Source organism: Poecile atricapillus, chromosome 17 (genome assembly GCF_030490865.1).
Source record: "Poecile atricapillus isolate bPoeAtr1 chromosome 17, bPoeAtr1.hap1, whole genome shotgun sequence".
NCBI classification, from domain to species: domain Eukaryota; kingdom Metazoa; phylum Chordata; class Aves; order Passeriformes; family Paridae; genus Poecile; species Poecile atricapillus.
In genome coordinates, this window is record NC_081265.1 from 5,387,116 (window position 1) to 5,414,727 (window position 27,612).

Here is a 27,612-nt window from a genome sequence, read left to right on the forward strand (position 1 = left end):
AACCGGGCTGTCCCCGCGCCAGGTGCGCCTCTTGCTCTTTTTTTTTATTATTTTTCTTTCTCTTTTTTTTTTTTTTTTCCTGGGGTGGTGGGGGAGAGCAACATGAAATTTGCCGCACGTTTGAACCTAAGTGAGCAGCATCCTCTGGAATGCAGAAGACAGCCCGGCGGGCCGGGCGCCCGCGGGAGGTCGATCGGGAGTGCTCCCCCCTTTCCTCCCTCGCTCCGGCCGGCCCGGTCCCGATCCCGGTGCCGGTGCCGGTGCCGGTGCCGGTGCCGGTGTCGGTGCCGGTGCCGGTGCCGGCGCCGGTCCCGGTGCAGAGCGGCCGCCGCCGCCCGCGCTGGCACCGCCTCCGCGGCCGTGCGCGCCGCCGCCCCAGCCCCGCCGTGCCCGCTGCTGCTGCCGCCCGCAGCACCGCCCGCAGCCCGGGGACATGGCGGAGTAGCCGCGCTCCGGGGAGCGGGGGGAGCGCCGAGCAGCGATGGTACCTCCCGGCAGATGAGCTGGATGTAGGCGGTGGCAGCCGGCGGCTCGCGGCTTGACCTCGGCTTGTTTTTGGAACTGCAGGCTGGAGCACGTCCGATGAGCTGGGAGGGATAAAAACCAGGAGGATTTGGGGGTAAGTGAGGGGTAGGGATTTCCCCAAAACTGGCATTGCTTTATTTTTTTTTTAATTAATTAATTTATTTATTTATTTATTTGGCCGGGGGAGGGAGTGGAAGCTCTGCAGAGCTCTTGCGCCCGGGGAATGCCATCAGATGTGCACTGCAGCGCGGGCACTTCGGGAACTCTCGGTTGGAGCCTCCCGGTGCCCTTCCGCCACCAACCCGGCAGAAGTTCGGGTCTGAATCTCTTTTTCTTCTTGTTTAAATAAGTTTTAAAATACCGGCGCCCTCAGCCAAGCCGCACTTGATGCGGACTCCGCACTTGTGCCGATCGCACTGGGGGGGACACAACACCCCGCACAGCCCGCACAGCCCGCACAGCCCAGCGCTCCTCCCCGGGCAGACACAGCCCTGTTCTCACCTGCGGGGTGAGCGGGGTTGCATTTCGGGGCAGGCTGTTGGGGGTGCATTTCGGGGCAGGCTGTTGGGGGTGCATTTCGGGGCAGGGTGTTGGGGCTGCATTTCGGGGCAGGCTGTTGGGGGTGCATTTCGGGGCAGGGTGTTGGGGGTGCATTTCGGGGCAGGGTGTTGGGGCTGCATTTCGGGGCAGGCTGTTGGGGGTGCATTTCGGGGCAGGGTGTTGGGGCTGCATTTCGGGGCAGGGTGTTGGGGGTGTATGTCGGGGCAGGCTGTTGGGGGTGCATTTCGGGGCAGGGTGTTGGGGGTGCATTTCGGGGCAGGCTGTTGGGGCTGTATTTCGGGGCAGGGTGTTGGGGGTGTATTTCGGGGCTCGGTGTGCGGGGCAAGCCCGACCCCTGCAGTCGCACGGAGGAGCCGCCGGCTTTGCGGCGGGGCCGGGCGGCCGGGGCTGCGCGCTCGGAGCGCAGCGGGGGTGGAGGGCTTTGCAGCGGGGCTGGAGGGCTTTGCAGCGGGGCTGGAGGGCTTTGCAGCGGGTATTAATCTCTTTCCGCTCATTCTATAGCAGCAGCAACAGGACGGGAATCCCCCCTCCCTTCGCCGCCTCCTTGCCCGGCATGCCGGCAGTGCCCCGCTGAGACGTGCCAAGAGTTTTGGGGTTAACTACGCCTGGCCGCCCCTGGAATAGAGACTCTCCGGATATCGGATCGGTTGGGGTTTGTTGTCTATGTCGTGTTGGGAAATCTGGTGGAATTTTTTCTCGCTCGAGGAAGAAGATCCCGGTACTGGCAGTTGGCTTCGTGGTCTTTTTTGGAGGGCGAAGGAAGGGAAGGGATCTCGCTTGAGCCGTGCGGAGAGAGAGCTCGGACATGTGTTGTCAGCACATCTGGGGAATACAGTCTGCAAGTTCGAAAGGAAATTTGCTGGGATCGTTCAAACTGCGATATTGATCTTTGTTATTTTTTTTCGCCGAGGGATGCACTTGGCATGAGAATCGGAGGATGGAAATTGTTTGGGAGGTGCTTTTTCTTCTGCAAGCGAATTTCATCATCTGCATTTCAGGTACGCAGCAAGCACAGAAGGAGCGAGGGAGCGGGGGAGATGCTGTGCAGGGTTCCCAGGAATCCCCTTAAGGGGCAAGAGGAACAGTTAAACCCAGATCAAAACTGTAGTTGAAAAATCCGTGAATGGTGTACTGTGAGTGGGTTGTGACAGAAATCGACTCTCATCACTTCCCTCTCACCCTTAATTCAAATAGGTGTGTTTTAATTACCATTCATACCATACACAACACAGTGTACTGATAAAGGAGATGTTTATCATTTCTAGTGTACCTGACTGTGATAATTATTTGCAACGTTGCCATGATCCCAGAATTTCATATCTCCTGAAGTTCTTAAACTTGGCTGATATGCAGATCTTGAAGGATTTGTGGTTTGTTGATGGAGCTGTCATGTTCTGGTGCCACAGTTCAGGGTCTCCAAAGGGAGGGACAGTAGTAAAAATGTGCCTCTGATTTTAAAATGAGCTTTACTGTGTCTGTGCTCTGAAAATTTATTTTTTTTACTTTAAAAAATAAAGCCCCGATCAGAGAGCTCTGTGGTGGCTGGGATTTCCAGCTTTATTTTAAGCTTGCAAAGATCTCTCTCCTTTCAATATGTGGAAAGCAAGGTAATTTCAGTTGTCGCCAGAGCTTGTCCAATTAATAAATAGGCATGCCTAGGTGTCTAGTGTAAAGGATTTGAGCAATTTATTTGTGGGGAAAACACTCCCTTTGACTGCAGAAGCCCTGGCTCCCTTGTTAATTTGTCATACTCGTTTGGAATATTGATGCTGCAGGAGGCAGGAGTGGCGAGGTGGCCACGTTTCTATCTTGGGACACTCCAGGGAGCCCCATGGGGATGTGCAGGCTGCCTGCATCTCCCCCTGCTCCACTTCCCGCACGCTTCCTCTGCCCTCCAGCCATTGCGTAAGTCCAGAAATGGGAGCACAAGCAGCACAAGGCACTGCTGGGGGAGAGCTGGGGTCCTGGTGGACATCACAATGTCCAGCCTGGATGTCTGTAGGGAGAGGCAGGTCCAGAACTCTGCTGGGAGCACGCAGAGATTGGCCTGGGCTGTGTCCCAGACACGGCAGCACCTGCAGCATCCGCCCTGGCAGCTGAGCCCCACCGTGCATCCTGCAGTGCCTCCCAGTTTATCCACCCTTCCAGCCCCTGGGCTGGGCACACGCTGGGGGCTCAGCATCCCTGTTAATCTGTCCTGTCTGCACCTGCCCCACAGCTCCTTTATTCCTGAGCAAATAGCATCGCTGTCAGCCCACGGTGTGCGTCAGCCTTCCTTTTATCCCCACAGACTGGCACCATCTGCCACCAGGCACCCGGGTGACACTGCCAGCAACCCAGGCTGACCTTCCAATCCTGTCCATTGGTACCAGCAGAAAAATTCGCTCTCTTGCTTTTTAGAACAGCAAAACCTTCTGCCTCTTGTCATTGAAATATCACACTTATCTGTTTAGCTCAGTGTGATGTGCCGCCTGTCCAGTGCTCCTCAAATCGGGTACTTTTTAAAGTACCACTGTGAGAATGGCTAACTGCAGCTCATTGTGACATTAATACCCTGAAACAGGAAGAAGCTGTCCCATTCTGTGCAGCTACTCATGCCATGCATTCTGCTGTCACTGTTCCCTGAGCTCCTGCCCTCCTTTCCTGCTCTTCAGACAGGGGAGCCCAGGCTTCAGAACCAGTGGGATCAGTCCTGCAGGGGCTCCCATCCTTCTCCATCTCCCTCTAGCACTGATACCTGATACTGTCCACACTCACACCATGTCTATTTGCTTTTTCTCTTTTTTCTTCTTTTTTTTTTTTTGAGGCAATAAAGGGAATAAGTGAATGGTGGGATGCTTCTATTTCATGGTTAAAACTGTGGTTTCAGATAATTTTGACCACACAGATGATGAATACATGCTTCAGCCTTGTTTTCTTTTCTTCTTCTTCCTGGGGATTTTTATTTTTTTTCAGGAATCCTCACTATATTTCATCTTAGTAAAAAGGATTAAGATCTGTAGATACCTGACTGGCACTAACACTCTGTATGTTGCCTCTGCCATCCTTTTTACACTGGGTTTTGTAGCAAATTATCTGGCTGGGATGTCTGGATAGCAGTGCAAGTGGGAGATGTCATGAAGCCTGTTAAGAGATTGCCTCAGCACAGGATTGGAGGCACTCTGTATTTTCATACTTCACCACTGGTCATTCATTCAACATGTTACTTAAAAAAAACACTAACTGAGATCCAGTGCTGCAGATGTCTGGAATGTGAGTTAAGGAGTGTGGCAGTATCTATTTTCTTTTTTTCTTTCTTATGCATTCAGTTGTTTTAGCAGTGAAGACTGAAGAGAGATCTGCTGTACATGGATCTTTCCTGAACATTAGCAAATGTTTGATTCAGTGTCTGTTTAAACCTGTGATCTTCCTCCTGCTAATTCCAGCAGTTATTTGGATTAGGGCCTGTTAGGGGCTGCTCTTCAAAGGGATAATGTCACTCACTGAATTGAACAGACTGTAAAGTTCTTTAACCATTATTAATGAACTTACTAAACACAGGTTCAGTGGTACGTCCTTTGCTGTGTATTTACATAACATTTAAGTAGAAATTATGCTGAATGTAGCACTTGTGCTGTGTTTCTTATTTAAAATAAGTAATGATGAAGTTATACAATTGACTCTTCGGTGTCTCTCACATTCATGAATTCTTGGAGATTTAGCATAGGGAAAAAATAAAGAGTAGTTTAATCTAATAAAAAGAGGTGTATATATGTTTTCAAAATATTTTATATTTAATAATTTTTATCTGTCAGTTACTTGTGTGTATGAGAGATTGTTTTGGAAGAAACTATACTGAGATTTAGAAATTGATTTTTTTTTTTTTTAATCACCATTTCTTCCGTGTCTTTGGGAAATAATTTATCTGTGAACTTCATGAACTCAATATTTTTGTTTTCTTGGCATACTGAATTAAGGCTTTTGCTGCTTGGAATTGCTTGTTTGAAAAGAGAATCTAGTTTCCTTGTGCAGATGCAAATGAGAAATATAAACAGGCTGAAGGACCACGAAAACCATTTCTGTCCTTTAGACAGAAATGAAAGCCCTTGCTTTCCTTCAAAGTCTTATTTATTCCTTTAAGTTGTAGCCTCTGAGAAAAACAGTCATGATGTGTATTATGACTTTTGATGTTTTGTCTTTTTAATTATACTGTTCAGAATAGAAGGAGCACAGAGCAGAGGAAATGTCCTGTAGACAGAATGCTGAAATAAGTCCTCACTAGATGTTGTTCCTTTGAAGATGCAGATACTCCTGGCACAGGGATTTTACTGTTTATATACAAAGAAGATAATAGTTGTTGTGTGATGTTCAAAATTTCCTTCCTGAGTAATAATACCACCAAAGATGAGTTAGCATCAGTGTTCTCAGGTGGCTGTCACCTTTGCTTACACAATTATTTGTATGAGCCATGAGGAAGGTTTTTTATGAATTGAGATATTAACAATCAATTTCAAGGAAAAAAGCTAGGAAGTTGTTTTCAAAACTTTGCAGGATTCTTGGTTTAAATTAGAAAATGAAGCTGTTGAGGGTATTGACTAAGAAGGTTTCCATTTTCTTTTAATACATCAACAAAATTATTTATAAAACCTACATGATCAACATATTTGTGCCTTCCTATGAATTGATACACTACCTCTTATTCATTTAGCTTCTGGGAACTAACATGGATAAAAGCTGTCGTGTTATTTGGAAGTATTTTCATCCTTTGCCATGCTGTCAAGGCACATGGGGCCAAATCCCTTTTAGGATGCAACTTCTGTGGCCTGTTTGGCAGCACACTAGTGCCATAAATCATGTATGATGAACAACTGAGATGATGTAAAAGAACTTTCTTCTATCTGGGAGCTCCAGTGTGTGCTGAGCAGCTGATGTGGCATCTCCTGGCAGTGAGGACTAGAGGTAGATTTGCTGCACATTTGCTCTTCATTTTCTGTCTTGCCAGTTCTGCAGTCTCTGAACTCTTATTACCTGGCAGAACACAGAGATGCCCTATAGGAACTCTAAGCTATGCCAGGGCTGGAATTGCCTGCTGAATCATGGTCTGTAAGGTCTGATAACTCTTCTTCCCATAGCATCACACAACCTGAGATAATTCAAGCAGAATTGCAGACGAGAAGAATATCAAAGCTCTAACGTCCAACATTAGAACAGAGAATGGTTCATTATGTTAGGACAAAAATGTTGAAACCATGTTAATTATCCTCAAACAGTGTCACAGAAATATCTTCTGTCACTTTTAAGATATGTGATATTCTGGGGAAGGAGTTCTTCATAGCACAGATATATATATTAAACACACACACATATATGAAAGTGAGCACTAGGCATACAGGAAGGTGTAACATTCAGAGGGTTCCTGGTCACTAAGAACTTTACCCATTGCAATATTTTTTCCTGCTTTAGTACCATCTCCAGAGCCTCATGTCTGTGGGCAAATCTTCATGCCTGCATGGAGCTGATGTTACTGAAAATCCACATGGAGTCAGTCTGTCTGCTCACATTCTCCAAATGGAGGGACCACAGGTTGGATCCAGAGACCCTCAGTTCCTCAGCTCTGGAATGCTTTCTCACTTTAGAGAATTTTTTTCCACCTTCTCAAAAGGTGTGAACATGTTTCTGCTTGAAAATTCTATGGAAATGGCCTTTGTAGTCTCCTGTAAATACCTGCTTTTACTTTTTTTTGTGCATGTCTTGTATTTTTAATCATTCTATTTATTTTTATTGTTAGTTTTACAGCTAGAGTGTGACCAGATAGGTACTAAAGTGCTGGAATAACACACATATTTTTGGCCTATGTTAAGGTAATAGAAGGGAATATTCATGAATAATTTTTGCACATTATGCTGAGCTATTTTCCATCCAATAAACTGGTGGAAAGAAACTGGTTATTGCTGCTATTCTTTTCCAAATCATGGTGATGTAGATACCCAGGTTTCAAACCTCTTCACCTGGTTATGTTGCCTCATTGTAATCCAATTGAACTAGATAACAAGATAAAATGATTAAAATCAGGAATCAAACCCAACTCAAATTAAGCTCCTTAAAATGCAGCTGAGGCTACAGGGAAGTTTTGCCCTTGACATTTTTGGAAAGTTCTCAGTTTTAAATTCTACAACAGCTAGATTTTAAATATAGCAAGGATTGAAATGGCTTTCCATTTGCATTTTGAATATTCCTTGCATATGAATGAATAAGGAATTCCTGCTTTCCCTAAAATACTGTTTTTTCTCTGTTGCTATTGGTCAAAGCATCGCTTTCTTTCTTGGTTGAAAGGTGGTAATTTAGCTGAGGAGGAAGTTGCTGTTTTCATCGTTGCTGATTATGGCTAAACTTAACATGGCCCATCTGGGCTGTTAATAGAGAACTATATAAAACTGTTCCATCATTATCTCATTACCAGCTCAAGCAGCAGACAAAACTAGGTGACAGTTAGTTATGGACAATACAGAAATACTGTGATAAGTGTTGTTTTGCTGCTGTCTTGTTTTTGTCTTCACTACACACCACGTTGGGAGGAATATGAAATAGGAATCAAATTGTAATTGACTTGTTTAGAGGTAACACTGTACAATGAGACTGAATTTCCATTGTAATGCCATCAGAAAGTACAAAGGTGCCTGCCCATACATAGGACAATATCAGTTAGCAAAAACTGCACTGTGGTAAATGAATTGAAACATTATTGGTAAATAAATGGGAAATAATGTTTTTCAAAGGATAATAATCTGGTATTTGAGGGAGGGGAGGCTTTACAGACAAACCTATTTACAGCTGAATTCAAAGTAGTAGAGTATCTTATTGCTGGTTTAACCATTGAGAGTTATAAAGCTGCCAAGTGTCTTCTAATGGAATTTCTTGGAGATAAAATAGCAAATTAATATTGTCATGAGAATAGAGGGCTGAAACACTGTAGACCTGTATCCTGTGGAGTGCCTTTCTGGTGATGTAGTGCCTCATTCATGCACATGGGTGTTCATAAGTGCAAACTTCCAATTTACCAATAAGGCAAATTTGTCACGTAGTGCTTAGCAGGTGACAGTTGAGGTAAAGGTAACCTAGATTTACATCCACCCTAAAAGTCCTCATAACTCCCAAAAAATGTTCTAAAGGACTTTGGTGTTACTGAGATTTGGGCCTTAAAAATTGCAAAACTTGAACTGTCAACAGCAAGAAAAGCTTTAGGTGGCAGGTGTTTGTGCTCCTGTAGACAGCCAGGTAAAGCCTTTCAGGATCACAGTGCTAAAATATTTAATTGACTTTTACTCATCTTGGAAAGTGATCAGTTTCCATGTACATTGCATTATGAAATCAGTATTCAGAACTAAAGAAAATAAATACTTTCATCGTCAGATGTATGTTTCCACATGGAAACATTTCTGTTTTGAATTCATGAATCTGTAACATTTGTGTTTCTGAAGTAAAAAACGCATTAAATTCTCCACAGTTTTTACTTTTCTGATATTGTTGCCAGAAAAACACCACAGCAGCTGTAAGCCACAAATAACTAAATAGAGTACACTTTTTAGTAAAACACTAAAATAAGCATAAATTGTTTTTTCCTCCCTTTATTGTTAGTCCTTAACTTGGTCAAGCTTTAAATATGGAATGGAAAAATCGTGCACTGACTCTTCCAAAGTGGCTTCTCAGCACATGCGTGGAGGAGGCTGCTAAGCAATGTTACCCTTTTTTTTTCCCCCCCTCTAAATGTGTTGACATCTCTATGTTTTGGAAATAGAATTTGAGTAGATGAATTTAGAGGGAAACGTGGTTTCTGAAAAATCATCCTCTTGTCATTTTTGTGGGTTGTTTCCAATTTCAGTTCCTTCCTGCTGTTAACTACTACAGAGCCTTGTTCTGCTGCAGGAATAATCCTAAGAGGACTTTTTCTGCTTTGCCAACAGGACACCTATGTATTATTAATGCTAAAAGAAAAATACAATGAGTGGTAGTGAAGGGTCTTTTGTACATGTGACTATGGAAAACAAGTTTTTGAAGTGATGTTGAAGAGGCTGTGTCCTCCAGCAAGCCCTGCCATTCCCAGGAGGATGGTGTTTGGGTAGGGAGCAGGTCAGGAGGGGTTCCTGCTGCCACAGCTGAAGTTTTTATGGCAATGTGACATTCTTGGGCTGCTATAAAGAACATTAACTTGCATTGGCCATCGTGGGAGAGAAAAGAAACTTCAGGAAAAAGGTGGCGCTGAAAATTTATACCTCCTGGTAAAAAAGGATGACAATACTTCAGTAGGGTTGTTGGGAGTGAAATTTTATGCAGAATTAGCTGTTGGTTTATACATCATTGGAATGCCCCACAACTTGGTGTTAAGGGAAGGGCTGCTGCTGCTGGAGGGGAAAGGTGTGTGAGCTGTGATGGTCCTAATGCCCCTGCTGGAAGGGAAAGGTGTTTGAGTGATCCTGTGATGATCCCCACTGCTGGAAGGGAAAGGTGTTGGAGTGACCCTCTGATGGTCCCACTGCTGGAAGGGAAAGGTGTTTGAGTGATCCTGTGATGGTCCCACTGCTGGAAGGGAAAGGTGTTTGAGTGATCCTGTGATGGTCCCCACTGCTGGAAGGGAAAGGTGTTTGAGTGATCCTGTGATGATCCCACTGCTGGAAGGGAAAGGTGTTTGAGTGATCCTGTGATGGTCCCACTGCTGGAAGGGAAAGGTGTTTGAGTGATCCTGTGATGGTCCCACTGCTGGAAGGGAAAGGTGTTTGAGTGATCCTGTGATGGTCCCCACTGCTGGAAGGGAAAGGTGTTTGAGTGATCCTGTGATGGTCCCACTGCTGGAACAGAAAGGAGTTTAAGTGATACTATGCTGGTCTCCTAATCCAGCTGGTGAGAAATGTGTAAACTTGCTGACAGAAGAGTTCTCTGAATAGGGCTGCTTGTCTTGTTTTTTCTAAGACTGGAAGGTGTGAATGAAGGAGCTTTGCATTATATTTCAGTTAAAGAAAATAAAACATAATTTCAGTGTCAGAACTTGGGGCAGTTTGCAGAGAATACATATACAGTGTTGGCCACACTTTCACAGATGGAGAAGCTGAGGTAAAATGTCACGTGGAAAGTCAGTCAGTAAGAATTTGAGTAGTTGCAGTCCATTTTCACTCTTATTTTGCCATGTAATTGCCATGAATTGATCTTAATCTGTGTTTCTGGTTGGGGTGTGGGGCTGGATCCCCTCAGTTTGTGCAGGGTCACAGAAAAGCCCTGGTGTGTTTCCTCATGGTCTGGATTCTTCTTCTCTCTCTGCCTTCCTCCTACAGAGTGTTTCTTCTCCTCATCATGTGTGCAGTGAAGTTATTCTAAGATACAGTTATGGTATACATAAGAATTAAATCCATTAGAATTTAACTTAAATTGATTTCCAGTGTGTGTGATATTAAGGTAAAATTCAGATCCAGACAAGGTTCCTCCATAAATGTGTGTTATTTAAATTCAGTTTAAATTATTGAGATTCACTCAGTTGGCCTTTTTCTGGTTGTGTTTGGGCTGTGAGTAATGAGTGGGTTCTCCAAGTGCAGCACTTTCCTGCCTCGTGTTTCACATCCCCTCAATGTGGGTGTAGGTGACTACACACAGCAAAGAGCACCAGAGATTTTGGTCTTAAATTTTGTCTTTGAAATTTGCTCTCTGCAGCCCAGCAGGTTCCTTTCTGTACTGCTGGAATTCTTGGATGTGCTCTGAACACATACATGAATTTGTTTTGAGGGGTGAAACCTCACCCCAGGGCATTTTTCCCATCATGTCTGAACTCCTCCCATTTTTTATTTTGCATTATATATTCACCTGGATTCAACATTTCTGGTGTTTTAGAGGGGTTTTTTTGTTCACATTCATAGTTATAAGCATTATCTTACTGTCATATTGGTTTTTTGTACCTGCTGGAAAACAAAGTAATCTACAAGGACCCCACAGTCTCCTTTTGCTTGCCCAGACAATCCTGAGGGTACCATGTGGCAGTAATTCCAACTGAAATGTAAAATTATTTCAAGATGCATAATTTTTATCTTCATTAGCTCCCCTAGCACTCTCTCCAAGTTGTTAATAATTCATCTTTGCCAGTCTGTAATTGTGCCTTTGCTCTAGAGTCACAGGTATTTAGCTCACTGTGAAACAGGATGGAAAATAGAGTAATAAATAATATTATTTTATTAGACAGTATAAATATGTTTCCATACATGCAAGCTAACAACTGAGTCACCCTCTTTACATTTTATTTTGATATATTAACAGCAAGATTCAGCAAAATGCAAAACTTAAAAGACTTGTTTAAGTGTTCTGCTCAATCTGAGTCTTTACATGTAATTGTATAAAACAGTTTAGATTAAGGATGTGTTGAAGTGCTTTGCTGAAGCCAGGAGTAGCAGTGATAAAATATGTGAATAATACAAAATCTTTGGAAAAGCCCAGCTAAGAAGAGCAAAAATTTTCATAATCGCTCTTTAAATTATACAGTTGTATTGAAAACAGGTTTTTATCCTGGTAAAATTATCTCAGTTCTTTGTGTGGTAAAGCAAAGATGCAGACTTTTCTAGGGTGATTAGCATAACAAGATAAAATGTACAATCAGAATTCATATAAACTGGATTGTATTTTGTTAATTCTCATTGTATGGATGCCCTGCAAGAAACAAACACCATCTTCCACAATAGTAAACACAACCAGAAGAATAAAAAGTGAAATTTCAAGAGATGAGTGGTAATATGCAATGCTTTTTATGTGTGAGTTTCTCTTCCACTTTCTTCCCAACACAAATTTTAATTTTCTCTTGGCCTCAAGTCCTGATCTAAAGAGAACATCCAGTGGGATGGGGACTCACCTGTGGAGCAGGTGGTACCTGCAGGGATGTCTGGGACACCTCATGCTGGTGTGTGCAAGCAGCTGACAGAATTTACATGGGTTAAGCACAGTTCAGTCAGACTGAGAGAAAACTGTTTGGTGGGGAACATGTAAAACACTTGAGGATCTGTCTGTGCCTCTGTCTGGGACCAAGCAAAGCAAACATGTCCTCTCCCCTGCTGGTGGCAGATTCAGGATGTGTCAGCAGAAAAATTCCTCATGTATTTAAATGAGATAAGGCTCATTTATAATATTATGAATTAATTTCTACCATAAGAAAAAGGTTTTGTACTATTTATAAAAACAGCTGGACATCTCTGCAATACATTTAGATCATATTTCTGTATATGGATTATGTCTACCAAAGGGCACAAAGCTTGCAGACTTTCTCCTTTCTCTTCTCCAGCCCTTTTCCTACTTTGGCGCTACTTAATGCTTCACAAACAGCAGTAACTCACTCAAAACACCCATTTTTAGTTCCCTGCTCTATGTAGCTGGGACCTTCTGCTGTGTTTTTATGTTTTTAAATATTTATTTACTTTGCAGTAGTAAAAGAGTGTTTCTGATTACAAGGTAGTCAGCATCTTGCTTTTAATGCTGCTGAAAAGGAACCTGTGGCCCAGGTTTCAGGCCACCAGTAGCAATAGCTGAATTTAAATCCTTTTTGCAAGGTGTCCCTTTCAATGGCTTCTTTACTGATATGCTGATAACTGTTGTGGAGGACTAAATGATGAAATGTGTCTTGATCACTTAGTATCATCTCATTACTGGTCATTTAAGAATTGATTCTAGTCACTGAATACTCCAGAAGTTAATACATTTGAAATAAAGCATTCTTATCTTTAAAAGCAGAGTGTATGATGTAATACTAGTGCATTATTTTTAAAACTCAAGTTTTTTGGATGTAACTTTCACTGATATTATATAAACTGTACAGAAATAATCTGGCATTTAGGATGACAGTTATCAATTCCTACGTGTTTATTTAAAATCTTATGGAGAAAATGAGTATTTGTTTCAGACAACTTTGTTTTGGACATTTTTCCAGGAAAGAAAGAAAGCTTTGCTAATACAGGTTGAAATGAAGTGCAAAATGAAATCTTCAAAATCAGCTGTTAGTTCAGAGAGGTAGTGTGCAGAGGATTTTACTCAGCCAAAAATGTTGGCCTAAACTTTAGTTAAACATTAAGCAGAGGTTCCTTAGTAAATAGTTCCATTAGAAAGGTGCTGTGACCTCTGCAGTGGGGATTAAAGTGTGGGAGAGAACCATGCTCAGAAGCTTTACTAATCACGTGTCAGAATGATTTTCAATCACTTTGGTTATTGCTGGATTAAAATCCAGGCTGCAGAGATTAATGGTCTGTTGTTACTAATCCACTAAACCCCTGTTCCTGGATCTTTTAAATTGACTGAACCTATAGATTGTTAAGTAACTGAGAGATATGGATTTGTAACGGTTTTAACTGTCTTTATTCGTGTTGGGTGTTAGCAGTATCTTACTATTTATTGCTCTTTGAGGCTGATCTTGGCTGTTCTTGAATGGAAGTGAGTTTTATGCTTCTTTATTTCCCCTATTCTGTAGCATACTAAGAGTGTGTAGCATCTAATAAATGTGGATGAAGAAAGTGTTAAATTCTTTATATGTGATCTGACATTAGTAGAAGCTAAAATAAGAGCTATAGAAATGAAATGTTGGTTTTTCTTTGTGGTGCAGCTGACCCTAACTGTTAGAACAGCCCCTATGTCCCTTCAGTCAGTCTGCCATTAACAGGGGTGCTTGTCACCACAGGTGGCTTTTACTGACATTTGAGGATGTGGCCAAAGTCAAAATGGCTATTCAAGCCTTTGCAGAATAATGTTTTATAAACTGGCTGAGTATTTGGAGTGTATTGGAGTATTTCTAAACTAGCAGAGTATTTGGAGTATCTGGGAGAGCCCAGAGCTTTTCCCAGAGATCTAGCACAGTGAGATGGAATGTCTGGACTTATTTTCAGTACTTAATTTCTGCTCAGGTATAAAAAAAAATCCCCAGGTAAAAATAATTTTACAAATTAAAAAAAAAAAAAAAACACCAAGAAACAAAAACACAGAGGAAGAAAATAAGGAAACAATTCATCTGTGTACTGAGACATGAGGTAACTTTGGACACTACAGTGCAGTGGTTTAGGGTTTCAGCAGGAAATAAGAGTTTTAATAGGTCTTCATCTGTACAGAATGGGTGAGACAGAAGTTAGGGCAGAGGGAATAGGCTGTGGAAGAAAGCAGACTGTGGTTGTGGCTGGGAGAGTTTGGGGGGTATTTAATCTGTAAGAATGTCTTAACATGGGGCAAGGAGAGGGATGGAGCTCCTTTTGTGTGTGATTTGGGCTCTCTTTACCACACCTGTGTGACAGACTGTGAATTGGAATGGTTTCTGGCTTTCCTGTGTTTGCAGTTTAGTGCCATACCCCATGCTAAAAGTAAAATTAAAGAATTTGGTTTTGAGTTCTAGAAGAATGCAAAATCCAGACTTTCAAAAATTATTTCCTTCAATGCAAGGAGCTGAGTAGCTGGTGCCTGCCAGAGTGGTATCAGCACACACAATGTCTGCATGATATACAGAAGGGGTGTTTTATTTTTGTTTTGATTTAATAAATAATGACAGTCTATCTCTAAACAACAAGATTTTGGTGTTAAATAAGGTTCAATGTGACTGTCTCCTTAATAGGAAACACAGTTAAGTTATCACCTAATTATATCTTGCTCTGAATGTGGTTTTGATTCCTGTTTTTCTGTGAAGAAAACAAGCAGAAGTTTTTTGCCTTTGTTTTCTCTGCAGAAGTTACAAAAAAGAAAGTACACTTTTGCATTTTAACTGTACTTGGAATAATCTGCTTGGAAAAGGGATGTAATCTCTCTTTGTAATTTGCATAAATTAATAACCCATTAAAATCACTGAGAAATAATACATTTCTGATTCAAAGGGTCAGTATTTAATAAAATTTGATGATTATTAAATTGCTACAAATGTATGCTACATTTTTATACCAGCATACAGCAAGGTAATGTGGCTTTAACATTATAATTGACTTAAACTCTGCCAGGGAGTTCCTGGGATTAAAATAAACCCTTTATCTCCTGCAACCATCTCTGTTTCTGAACCCTGGTGACTTGGCTTATTCTTTTGCCTTCTGTTTATCTCAGTTAATAGTATGTCTTGATTAAGGACTGCAAGGAGCTTTTACATCTGTTCTTGTCACAAAGCTTTGTAGGATAAAGTAGGCCAAAGATACCTCATCATGTAAACTATGGACCTCCAGTTATGTCTTTCCCTCCAGATTTAATACTGTGTTCAAATTAAACTGGGACTGTGGAAATAAACCCAAAGCACTTAAATGAATTTTTGCCAAGCTTTCTTGATGAAGAAGTAATTAATATTAAAAGACTGAAATGTATATGACTGGATGAAGAAAATGAAATTTTTGTTCTATCAGCTTGTGGTGGTTTTAAGCACTAGCTAAAAATCACCAGAATGATTACTTATTTCTTGCTGTGAGATATGGATTAGGAGAAGGGTAAAACAGGCTCAAAACTTAAAAGGAATAAAGAAAGTTTATTAACAGTACTACAAGAATAAAAAACTAGAATAAAACTTCTAGTAACTTTTTTACTCCACTCTTTTCTTTGCCCAGCTCTCTATTTAACAATAAAACCTCTCACTGTTTGATGAGATGGAAAAATCCATAAAAAGTCATTTTCATGTGGTGTAGCTCAGTTCACTCAGGTTCTTCTCAGTCCCTCTGGTGCTGGAAAGTGCCAGTGCCCAGGCCCTGGTGGCCACAGTGTGAGTGAGCTCCTGGGTTTGGCTGGGTGTTTTCAGTCCAGAGCAGGTTTGAACAGATCCAGGAAAAAGGGAAAAAAACAACCTGGGGAACTCCTCTGCCTCAGCTAGCTAAAGCTAACTAAAAGCCAGAGAGAAGCTCTGTCCATCTGTCTGTCCTGCTGCAGACACCACAGTCCAGGAGCAGGATTTGGGGAAGTGATGTTTTTCCTCAACACAAACTGTGGCTTCTTCTTCCCCCCTTCGCTCTCACAGCCAGTTTTAAAGGTGCAGAACTTCGTATGTAACACAAACCAGGCATTTGGGGATCCAAGTACTATAAAGTCACCCCAAGACATTCTACCCTTTATTTCTATATCATCAGCTTATTACTAAAACTAATATATATTCTAACTTTATAAACACATATATAATATACAGACAAGGGCAGTGATATTTACTCACGGTTCTCACTCAACAGTCAGATCTCTTTGAGATACACATTGTGTTGTTTTTATCTTTCTGCATTATCCACCATGTGCAGCCTGGTCTTTGAGCAAAGACAACCCCACTAATGTTTTTGTCTGTACTTGAAGCAGAATTGATTCACACTGTCTTTCTTAACAAAATTCTGACATGTACCCCTGGGACTGGTAAGAAATATTAATATTGTTAACAATGGTAGAGAACTGGATGAACATCTTAATTGGAACTTGTAATTTGGGGTTTCTTCACCACAGTAGGGGATATGGCACATGTAGTCAATGCCATGTTCTCTAGCCCAGGTATTTATAAGGTTATTCTTGAAAAGAGTTTTGTCTGACTCAGTTTTTTCAGGGGTACTATGCCTCCAAAGAGCCTGCTTTTCAAGGATGGTATTCTGGGCAGTGGCATGAGGCACAGGGCAGGTTTCTAACTAAACAATAGTCACAAATTGGCAAATCTAAACTCCTGCACAGCTATGAGAAATACTGCCTTACTTTCCTGTGTAGGCAATACTTTATGTAAATCAGCATAACCCAAAAAAGCTGTTCTGGTTCATTAACAAAGGAGTGAGCCCAGAGTTTGGATCCTGCAGGTTCAGGTCTTGGGATGTGGCATTTTGGTGAGCCTGATACGCTCACTAGCTCTGTTAACCTGAATGTTTATTTCCTGGTTAAACCCAGGTTCAAGACTGACCCAAATATTGTAATTCTTGCAAAATAAACATGTAGTCTGCTCATTTTTGGGGATTTGTTCTTATAGCAGTCATACACAGAAAACCCAATTATTGATGGTCAGTTTTTCTAAAGCTTCTGCCATCTCATGCACTTTTGGTATTGCTGTTTCTTTCTCAGTTGCTCTTAGAGGCAATATTAACAGATGGTAGGCATTGCTCATTAAATCTGTATCTACACCTCTCCAAGGACTGCCAAGATGTAGGGAAACAGACTATGTTACTGTAGTGATTGCCTAGAAGCCTGGAACTTAATGTGCTATTGCTAAGCAGTTTCCACTATCAGTGGATTTGGAGCTGTTGCTATAGAGTATAAATACATTGGTGACATGATTCTAACTTAGCTGTGTAAGTATGTATATCCATTCCCTCTTTTTTCATTCTGCATCTGAAATGAATGGACATTTTCCTGGTGGCTGCTAGTAGTAAATCTGCTCTCAAATCATCCCCTTCTGAAATAGCCTTTTTGAGTGCTTTTTTCATTAGGATATTTACGTGTTATTTTAAACACCTTGTCTAAATGTCTTCAACAATGCAGAAATATTGAGCACCTAAATGTGACATGAGATACTGTCACTTATAGCTAAACAACTCTTTTAGAGAGATCATTAAACTCATCATAGATATGTTTTGGGACTGATAAAAAGAACAAAAGCAAATTCTCACAGATGGGGTAAAATGTCTGTTTCTTCCATGCTTGCTGTATTTGTGCTTTGGCAGTGTCACAGTCAACAACTCTTCCCTTTTGTCTAAATGACTTCATGCTGGACATAAAACCTATATATCTGTAACCCTTAGTGGCCCACCTCCATCTCCATGTCACCTGAGCCAGGTGATTCCTGCTTTTCCTTTGCCTTAAGGTCACTTTCTCTGGAATGCTGAGCTTTTCTTGCTGCTCTGTTCCCAGTGGTGGTTCTTGGAGGAGATGAAATGCAGACGTGTTCCATGGAGGCTGTCTGATCCTGGACGTGTCTTTGCCAAAGAGGCTCTGCTGTGCAAGTTGAAAATGCTTCGTGCCAGTGTGGAATTCACTTTCCATATGTTTCTAAATTGGTGGGGAGAGATGCAGAAACCCAGCTAGCAGATAGGAATTCTCATTTTGGCTTCTTGATTGCTCTAATTTGGAACTGATGGGGTCTGACTGGCAATCCCAAACACATCAATTTAACCAGAAGCATGGTGTGCCCTTCTTGTTCCTCTTAAGCTTTTTTCTTTAGTAAAAATGCTGGATCAGAAAGGTTAAGTAATTGTTGATTCCGTGGTTCATGGACAGTTAGGGTTTAGTTCACAGTCCTTTCCTAGCTGACCTGTGTTAGGGATAAGGAAGCTTAAATGTAGTACTGCAGTAAGTGGAAATGAAATCTACCCTTACCATTTTTAGAGAAAGAAAACAACCCTTTTGTGTTTGAACTAGGCACAGCAAGGAGTAAAAAGTAATCTCTCCTAGAATTCTCTATTTTTTGCTTACGATTTTCTGTTTTCTAATGTTCTAAAAGCAAAGTCTAAATAAAAAGGTAATTTAAATTAATCAGTTTCAATAAAGGGATACAAAACACTGTATAGTAACTCCTAGCATGAAGTTAGGCTGAAATTTGTATTAATTTAGTTTGTTTATTTGAAAAATGCTGAAGTGAATCCAATTAAGCCAATCCAAATCTCTTCAGTACAATTTCTGAGCACAGGCAAGAGGACTGTCTACCTAATATGCACATTTTTTACCTGGCAATTTACAATATTGTCAGGGAGATTTGCAATATGAAGGAACCATCTAAAGTAGCAAGAGGAAAATAAGAGATTTTTCAGTCCCAAGCATTGATAAAATGAAGAGTGGGACAGTGAACAGAGGAATAAAGTGTTCCTTCATATACAGTTAAGAGAAATTGAGTCCCTAAGCAGGATTAATACAGAATTAACTGACAGTAATTGTTAATTATTGACATGCCAGTGATGGGTTTTTTGTCAGTAACACAGCAGGATTGATCCTGATCCCTAAAAGTGCAAGACAGGAAATGAATCAGTGCTCCATTATTTAAAGTAGTAAAAATGAGAACTGAAGGTGCTCCACTGAGTAAATGGAAAACTTAAGCTGTGCTTCATTCTTCCAGGAGTCTTTTCTGATCCCAATAAAACCAGTGAAGTTGTCACCACTAACTTTCACTCTACCAAAATTGGACTGTGGGACAGCAAGTGACTTTCACCTGAGGTATTTCAAAGCTTAGGCAGTTTGAGGTCACTGACTTTCATTCCTGAGGGTTATTTTCTCCTCCTCACCATCATCTGTCATTGCTTGCACCCAACCCTGAGTTCTGAGTAAGGAGAGAAAAGAAAGACATGGGGAGATCAGTGAGGGATCCCCCTTACTGAGAAACGAGGAGTATTTGATTGTGATGGTTGAAGTAGAAGAGTGGAGAAACAGATAAAAGAACAAGATATAGATTAGCAGGGAGAATGCAGGTAATGGAAGATAGCACTGAGATTGGGTGTTCCATATTGTACTTTGCCAGAAACAGATGAGAAAGAGAATTGATAACAGTCCACTTTCCTAACTGCTTTTGGTTCTGGTCCTAAATAGTTAGGAATTGGATTGGTAGCTCCCATAGGAGAAGGACAGTCTCTTTGTCTGAAGAGTCACAGAGATAGAGATGTAGAGACCCTGAGTGTTCAGTCATCAGACCTTGATTATTTTTTAAAACCCTTAACTTAGGGCACAGAAGCTGTCAGAAGCCTTGAAGACAGAATTGTAATAATTTAAATGCTGAAGTTATCCAATGTGTTGCTGTTGACCTTTGAAGAGTCTGCTTACTGAGATTATTTCATTAGTATTTGCACATTGACTTCCTGCCAAAAAGTCAATCTGCTTTTCCTTTGCATGCTTTTGTTATCTTGAAGGTCTTCAGTTGTGGAATAAAATCTGCTGTGTAACAAAGAGCTGACAGAGTTGGACACTTGGCAGTAAAAGCCTTCCCAGGTACAACTCTGGTGATGCTGAAATATTACAAGTGTTTAATACAGTGTTTTGCCTTGTGCCTTACCTAACACCCCTTTTGCTGAAGAAAGGTAACAGTTTTAGTTCCCACTGTTCTCAAGAGAATCTTCTGCTTTTTATCTACAGGGTAGAATTTATTTGAACTTGGGACCTTGACTTTGCTTTTGTTCTTTTATCAGCCTCAAAACAGAGGATTTTTTAAAGATGTCTATAATGAGCTTAACGATCCCTCTCATAGAGTTGTTATTATTAGTGACAGGATGGACATCATGTCATATTTAGGTGCTCAGTATTTCTGCATTGTTGAAGACTCTCAGACAAGGTGTTTAAAATAACAAGCTAATATTCCAATGGAAAAAGCACTAGAAAAGGCTGTTTCAGAAAGGGCTGATTTCAATTAATTTCAGATGCAGAACGAAAAATGAGGAAGATGGATGTACATCACCTCTTCTTTTTATTCTCTTTCCATGGTTTTTGTCCCAGAAGGAGGGGAAGGTCAGAATGTCACTTGAAAGATCTGGATGGAGCTATCAACTTCCCATAGGCAGTGAAAGATGTCTGAACCATGAATGTCCTATTTATTGAGCCTACAGGGCTGTGATAAAATTTTTTTTATGATAGACAGAAATTGATGATCCTGTCAAATACTCGGAGCCTGGAGGACGAAGGTATGTTTGATAACTTATCATTAGGCTCTGGCTTCCATCATCCTTTAGTCTACTGGCAAGGCCTGCCTTCCACAAGGGATGCACTAAAGTAATTCTCATGTTCCAGTCCGGTGAAGTAAACAAACAGCTGCAATCTGCAAATGTTGCAGAATCAGGATGAGTTTCAAGGAGAAGCCAATTAGAAGCATATGAAGGCAGCCAGGCCTGTCTCCCTGGAATAGGGCATGCTTGAGTGTGGGTATTCATCTGCTGTGTGACAGGATGGAACTCTCCTCCTAATTGGAGCTTTTGGATGCTGCTACAGCCTAAGTGATAATCTGCACAGTAAATCAGCATGGCTCCACTGATCTTTCTAAATACACACCTAGCTGGAGGCTGCCTCTTCCTGGAGGTGAAAGCTGTGAGGATTATTCTCAGTTATTCCTAGGTTAATGCAGTGGAACCCCTGGCTCAGGAGATTCCTAAACCTCTACCTGTGATGGCAGGAAGGTTTAGAATGTAGGATCTTTCTTTGCTGCCTATTTTTGTGCTCTTTTTTCCAACATTTTTCTACTTGCTAATGCAGTTCCCAAACTTGTTTCCACCTGTATCCAGGGCATGGGATAACTGGTGATGGAGCAGCTTTGAAGAAAAAAAAGCTGAAAAAGCAGGTGCTCAGCTCGATACTCGTGTCCCCTGGTTCTGGTTTGAAGTGTCCTTTCATTGCTGTGACTGCCAGCCTAGAAACTCACTTCCCCAGGCATATCCCCTCTCCTATTCTTCAGTAACCCACTCTTAAAGGAAGCACTTGTGTCTCATCTCCTGGGTTTTTCCTGGGCTGCTTGATCTCATCTGCTGTTGTTCTTTAATATAAATCACATTCATATTTTTTATGGTTGCAAATACTATGCCCACAAATGCACACCACATCACACACATGCATAGATTTGCATACATGAGCGTGATAAAAATCGAGTCGGCTTCTAAAAGAAACAGATTTCCTTGGTAAACTCAAAATAAGTTCCAAATCCTGTGTTTTATCAAATGAAGGGCTTTGGGCTAGATTTTGGGAGCTGGAAATGGCTGGGTAAAGACAGTTGTGCTGAGCTGGGCAGATGAGCAGACACTTGCTGTGGAGGAGGATGTGCCCAAATGAGAAGCTGTGGAATGGTGGAGGCAGAAAGAGGGAAGAAAATCAGTCTAAGAAAGTAGTGAGGTGAGGGACAACGACTGGAAAGACCTAATTCTGTAATCACCTAGGTTAGTACTAAATTAGGCTATTTGGTGAAGGGTTTTTTTAAAAGATTTCTTAAAAATTGAGAGAAGCAAATGAGGAATTTGTACATCGTCATAACTAAAGTTATATCAACATTTTAGAAATTCCATTGCAAAGGTTATGTGGGAAAAGACAGTAATTCAGCACATTCTTGTTTTAATGCAGAGGTTGTGGGATGCAGTGAATAAAGCAAGGGATTGCAGGAAGAGGAAAAGATAGTCACAAAGAAATTTAAGGCTTATCTAAAGAATGGAATTTTATCACTGTCCCTGGCAGAATTTGTGTTGCTTGGCAACACAAACCAAATTTTTTGAGGGTGGTCACTAATTCTGTGTTCCTAGTTTTCCCCAAGGCCTGTTGCCAGAGATTAAGATGATCTCAGAGATAGATGAAGAGAACCTTTGCTTTTTGAGCAGCTCATCCTTAAAATAAAAAAAACCCAGAAGTTGGCATGTCCATGAATGCAGCTGTGGGAAGGCTGTAAAGATGGGAGGAACTTCAGAATTGCAGATTTTCTGGGCAGCTGCAATTCATGGAAATGAAAAGCCACAAGAGAACTGTTTCTTGTGGAGAAGTTTCCATGAAGCTCCTCTCCCAACAAGAACTGATGTAAGACTGCTGTAGAGGTCCTAACTGATTGAAAATCCCAGGTTTTGTCTCTGTGTTGTCACTGGGAAAGAAAGGAGGTTGTGGGGAGAGGAGAAGTGTTCTGAAGGTTTTATTCTGATTCTTACTATCCTTCTAGTTCTATTAATAAAGTTTTATTTATACCTTTTAAGTTTTGAGCCTGCTTTGCCCTCCTTCTAATTCATATCCCACAGCAGGAAATGAGTAGATAATTCCAATGGATGCACTGGTGATTTTAAACCCACTACTATTGGGTTTAAACCCACTAGTGGGATTTAAACCCACTACATTATTTGGTGCATTGGCCAGGAAACTCAAATTGGTGAACCAAAACCACTGTACCTGCTCAGCAGAGATATCACAGCCTTGTAAGGACAGCAATCCTCTTGTTTGCTGTGGTTTAGGATGAAGGTAGGAAACCTTTTCCAGACAGGTCTTTTTGATACCTTTTTTAGAGGAAAGGCCAAATACTAAAATTCTTCTCATTTTCATCATGTTACTGTAGGATAATGTTAGTGTGAATTTGGGTCATATGTAATTTAGGGGCTTCATCCAGCCCCTAAAGTGCTGATTAATTTGCATATTGAGGGTCACAGACCATCCAGCTCTACCAATGTATTAACGAATTTCTGTATCAGCCTTTTATAAAAGGATACCAGCACATGTAGGAGGTGAGTAAAACATGCCCTGTTCTCATCCATTAGGAATGACTGTAGTTCTTAATTGAAAGCCTGGAGAAATGTAAGCTATTAAAGCAGTCCTTTCTACTTTTACAATACCTTTTAGTCTAATACCTCCAAATATTTTCCACTACTCGTTATACAGAAATAACAAGATGCAGCTGCTCAGGCTGTACAAACATCTCTGGTCAGAGATGGCAGAGTAACAGTTTTCTGCCAAATCAGAATGGTTGTGCACTACATTTCACAGAGATAATTGCCTAGACAAACTGTAAAGTAATGAAAAAGCTGCCTTGAGAATCTGGAGGCTTACATGTCCAAATCTTGTATTGTTCTTAATGCAGATTTATGTGAGGCAGAGCAGCTTGGGGCTGGTTGATACTCAAAATAAGGTATATTACGCCAGTTTTTATTACATTACTTAATACAGATGTCTTTGTTAACATTTTAAGTGGATTGTGACCTCATTTATGCTGATTTATGGTTGAAATTGTGTTTGGAGTTGTGACACTAACCCTGCTGGTTCTGTACTGGTTTCTATTGACTGACTTCACATGAATTGATTGAGCCCCTCTGGGTGTCTACACAAGATTCTGACTTCATTGAGAAACAGTGCTAGGGAGAAGGATGATGATGAATATATGATAAATAATACAAAATGCCAGTTTAGGATGGTAATTATCCCAAGGAAATAGGCCATTTTATGTCCCTCATGTCATTTACTACTGTACAACACAGCGCCAGTGCAGATGATGCTGCACTAAATTCAAAATGTTTCCAAATGCACATGGACAGAAAGTGGTGCTATTGTTTAAGCAGGCTTTGGGAATCTAGGGTTAATTTCTTTTTCTTAATTAGTCTGTCTTTTGCATGACTTGTCACAATTTTAAAGCTTGGGTAAATGAAAAGTTGTTCAGGGGAGAGCAGAAAGATTGGCACTTGAGATCAGCGGTGGCAGGATTTCAGAATTGTTGTGATTTTTGAGACAGTTGAAATTTGCTGAGCTTCCAGATCACCTTGACATTTACTCAAATTCCAGCAGAGTTATCTTAGATTCCTACTGTGTTTAATAGCAACAGGATGGGGAATATCTAACATTTTAATGTGTGCTTAGCCTCTGATCTGTGGCAGGTCTATAACTGCGTATTGAAAATTCTTTAAAGATGTCTGGTGGAAAGTGATTAGTGATCACTTTTAGATTATCGACTTAATTTCCAAAATGGAATGTCTAGTCTTTGGGGGTTTGTTTGTTTTAATACTCAGTAATGCAGCTTGATGGCCCATAAACCTTACTTCTTTTTTCTTTTTTTTTTTTTAACTCTTTGATGTAAAATAGATACTTAAGATATTAAAGGAAAATATATATTGACATCCTTATGTGCTAGAGTTTGTGAAATGCCAGTCATGCCCAATGTCATTTTTATCATGCTGAATTCACCAAAAAGCTGATCAGTTGAATTAAATACTGCCTAAAGGAGATAAAATTGTGCTTTACTGTGAGCTGTTTCTGGGATAGGGGAGAGGGAAAGGTGTAGATCTCCTTCCCACACAAATCCCATCCACTGTTACCCCTACAATTAACTCTACAAAGACTGTTAGAATAAATTTTACCTTACAACTTCTAGGATAAACATTGAGCATTACTGGATTGCCACTGGAAGAAAACCATATTTTAAGAAAGCCTGAACCCAAAGTTTATTATTTTTGGATAGTCTCCTGCTTCTTTTGGGAGTAAACAGCTACTACTTATTTCATTACTATCACAGGTTGCTTCGTGCACTGTCCTGACATCTCCCATTCACTCAGGCTTGCTTTCTGAGGGCAGAAAATAATGAGATAAAATAAATATCATTACCATTGTGTGAATGTGCTCCTGGCATAGCCATGTGTCCAACCAGCAGAGCTGGGCAGCAGCAGCATAAATCCAGTGCCACATTCTCCAGATCTTCTTCAACCCAGCTGAGGGTTGAGAAAATCACAGTTAGAGAAATCCCTCCTCAGAAGAAAAGATTCTGATGCAGATGGGTCATGAAAAACCTTGTGTTTGTTCTGTACTGGTACTCGGTGCATATTTGAAATCATCAGGAGAATTCCTATCAGCCTGAGTGCTTTGGAATGCCCCTGGTGTAAGCTGCTGTGAGAGCACCATTTATCAAAGTGTCGTGTTCTGCAGAGTGCTGTGTCAGTCTTGTTAAATCTGATTCATCATCACTTGGACAAGAAAAGTCTCGGAGTTACACGGGCTGCTGGCATTATTGAGTTATAGACTCAAACTCCTCATGCTGTGCCAATAAGAAGACCATAAAAACATATGAATTGGGGAGCCATGGAAAAGAGGACATGATCTAACTTTGGGAGCTGGAGACATTCACAGAAGGGATTTGGCCAAAAGTTTGACAGAATAGTTTGAAGCAGGTGCAGCCTTGTTTAAACTGTTTGTTCTCCACTGCAATAATGGGGTCTCTCAAGTGACCTGTGTTTTACACTGGTTCTACCATAGGACCATAACAACTTTCTGGGGGGCTAAAAAAAAAAATTTAAAAAAAAATATTAAAAAAAAAAAAGCAGTCTTATCAACATATTGCTGCACAAAGTTGTGTTGGGGAAGAAACAAACAGATGCCACATACACAGTACCATAAGGTACCCCATAAGGGTTTAAGAAAACACATTATTCCTTTTAGGTACGTGGCTGGATCAATTCCAAGTGTTTGGAAGGGTAGGGATGAGTCTAAGTAGTGTAAAGTCAGTTGGCATCCTCTGGTGCTGAGCTGAGTTTCCTGTGTAGCTGAGGGAAAACCTGGCTTTGCCTCATGCCAGTTGCAGTGAAACTGGCCTGGGATGAAGCTGAAGACTGGGTAAATGTCCCTAGTGTGAGATCCTTGCCAGTCCTGTCCTTCAGTTTTAAACCATTTTAAGAATCTGCCTAGCAGGTCTCAAACTCAAATCTACAGAATCAGCAGTATTGCTTGTTGTGTAATTGTGTGGTCACGCAGCCAGAGATGGCAGACTCTGCTTTGTGTGCAGGATTATTCAGCCCTCCCTGGGTTTCCCTGCTGGTCACTGCAGTTTCATGAGCAGCTCATCAGGAGTTTATGGCAGGGGAGATATTACAGCCGGGTCCTGGGAGCTGTCTGACCCCCAGCTTCTGCCAGCAGCATCCCAGAGAGCCAGGCTGTCCCAGGAGGGGGACAGAGCCTCTGTCCAGGCTTTCCAGGCAATCTCCAGCCAGGGGTGACCCTTTGGAGCAGGGCAAAGGCTTTGGATCATCAGCTTTTTCAGCAGTGATTTCTGCTCTGTGGTCAGCTCTGTTCAGCCCAGCCAGGATCACACGGTGTTCCACAGAAGATCTTTAATGCAGAGTCCAGTGAAGGAGCCAGTGATGGTCTAACCCCAAACTGGGTAAAAGCTGGGGTTTTTATAGGGAGGGGAGGATTGGGAAGAGGATCAGTGGTCTGAGAGGGGATAAGATGACCAAGAGTTGTCAGGGAGATGACACAGGGTCCTGAGGCAGGGAGGGCTCCACAGCTCAGTCACAGGGACTGGGCAGTTCTGTGTTATCTCAGGGGGTTGATCTCCAGGGAGGATGCCTGTCAGACTGTGCTTCCTCCACAGGGACAACCAAAATGAATTACCTCAGTGTCTCCTGACAAATTTAATATCTGTGAGGCTAATGCCAAATTTCTTTATTTTGTGTTGACACAAGCAATATTTTGTTTATTATAGATTCATTTCAATATTCCAAATATTTTTTTAGAAACTGCTCATCTCCTGAGTAGTTTGCCTAGCATTCAGGAGATTATTTCAAGTGCACTTGAGGATTTTGTAGGCTGGCTGAGATACTGTGTATGAAATTCAGTATATTCTAGTTGGAAGATCAGTTACTGGAAGCAACTGGAGTCACATCAGCATCATTGCTGACTTCTGCATGCCTTTCCACTCTTTCTTTGCCTTTTCTTCATCTGTAAATCCAAGGCTTGAGTGGGAAAGGCTGGAAAATGGGAAAGGAGGCAAGGACAGGAGAGACTGTGTTTAGGAAATAAATATGTTCTGTAGCCTCAGCACAGTGCTCAGCATACACAGGAGACACAGCAGGCATTTTCTGTGGGTAATCAGGTATGGGCTGGCTGTGTCTCCAGGGTCTGTAGTGTGTTTTGCAGGCAGCTGCACAGCAGTGAATTTGCCAGGGTTATTACCCAGCTTTGTTCATTAAAGCATTCTCTGATCAAAAGTGAGTACAGTAAGAAACTTAAAGAAGCAAAGCTACTCTGAATTGGCCTCAATTCAAGGATGTTTCCTTCTATTTCTGATATTTTGAAAGCTGGTGTACTGGGCCTCTAGGAGTTACTGCTGTTAGAGTATGTTATTTTGTACTGTTGCATTGTGGTTGTGGTTTTTAAGGTTAAAATCTATTTCTA

The 27,612-nt window shown here is 41.4% G+C and overlaps 1 protein-coding gene across 2 annotated transcripts in view; it reads left to right on the plus strand.

Annotated features, from left to right (window-relative positions):
- Window positions 1-365: 365 nt before the first annotated feature.
- The window catches only part of CA10 (carbonic anhydrase 10), a 171,507-nt gene continuing 144,260 nt past the window's right edge, over window positions 366-27,612 (plus strand). The window contains exons 1-3 of one of the 2 annotated variants that reach the window (XM_058852451.1): window positions 370-619; window positions 1,588-1,804; window positions 1,997-2,084. In XM_058852451.1, the coding sequence (XP_058708434.1) occupies window positions 2,024-2,084 (61 nt within the window). In that variant the 5' untranslated portion in view covers window positions 370-619; window positions 1,588-1,804; window positions 1,997-2,023. Of the gene's footprint in view, window positions 620-1,587; window positions 2,085-27,612 lie in introns of both variants that reach the window. The other variant, XM_058852452.1, reaches the window with a different exon arrangement.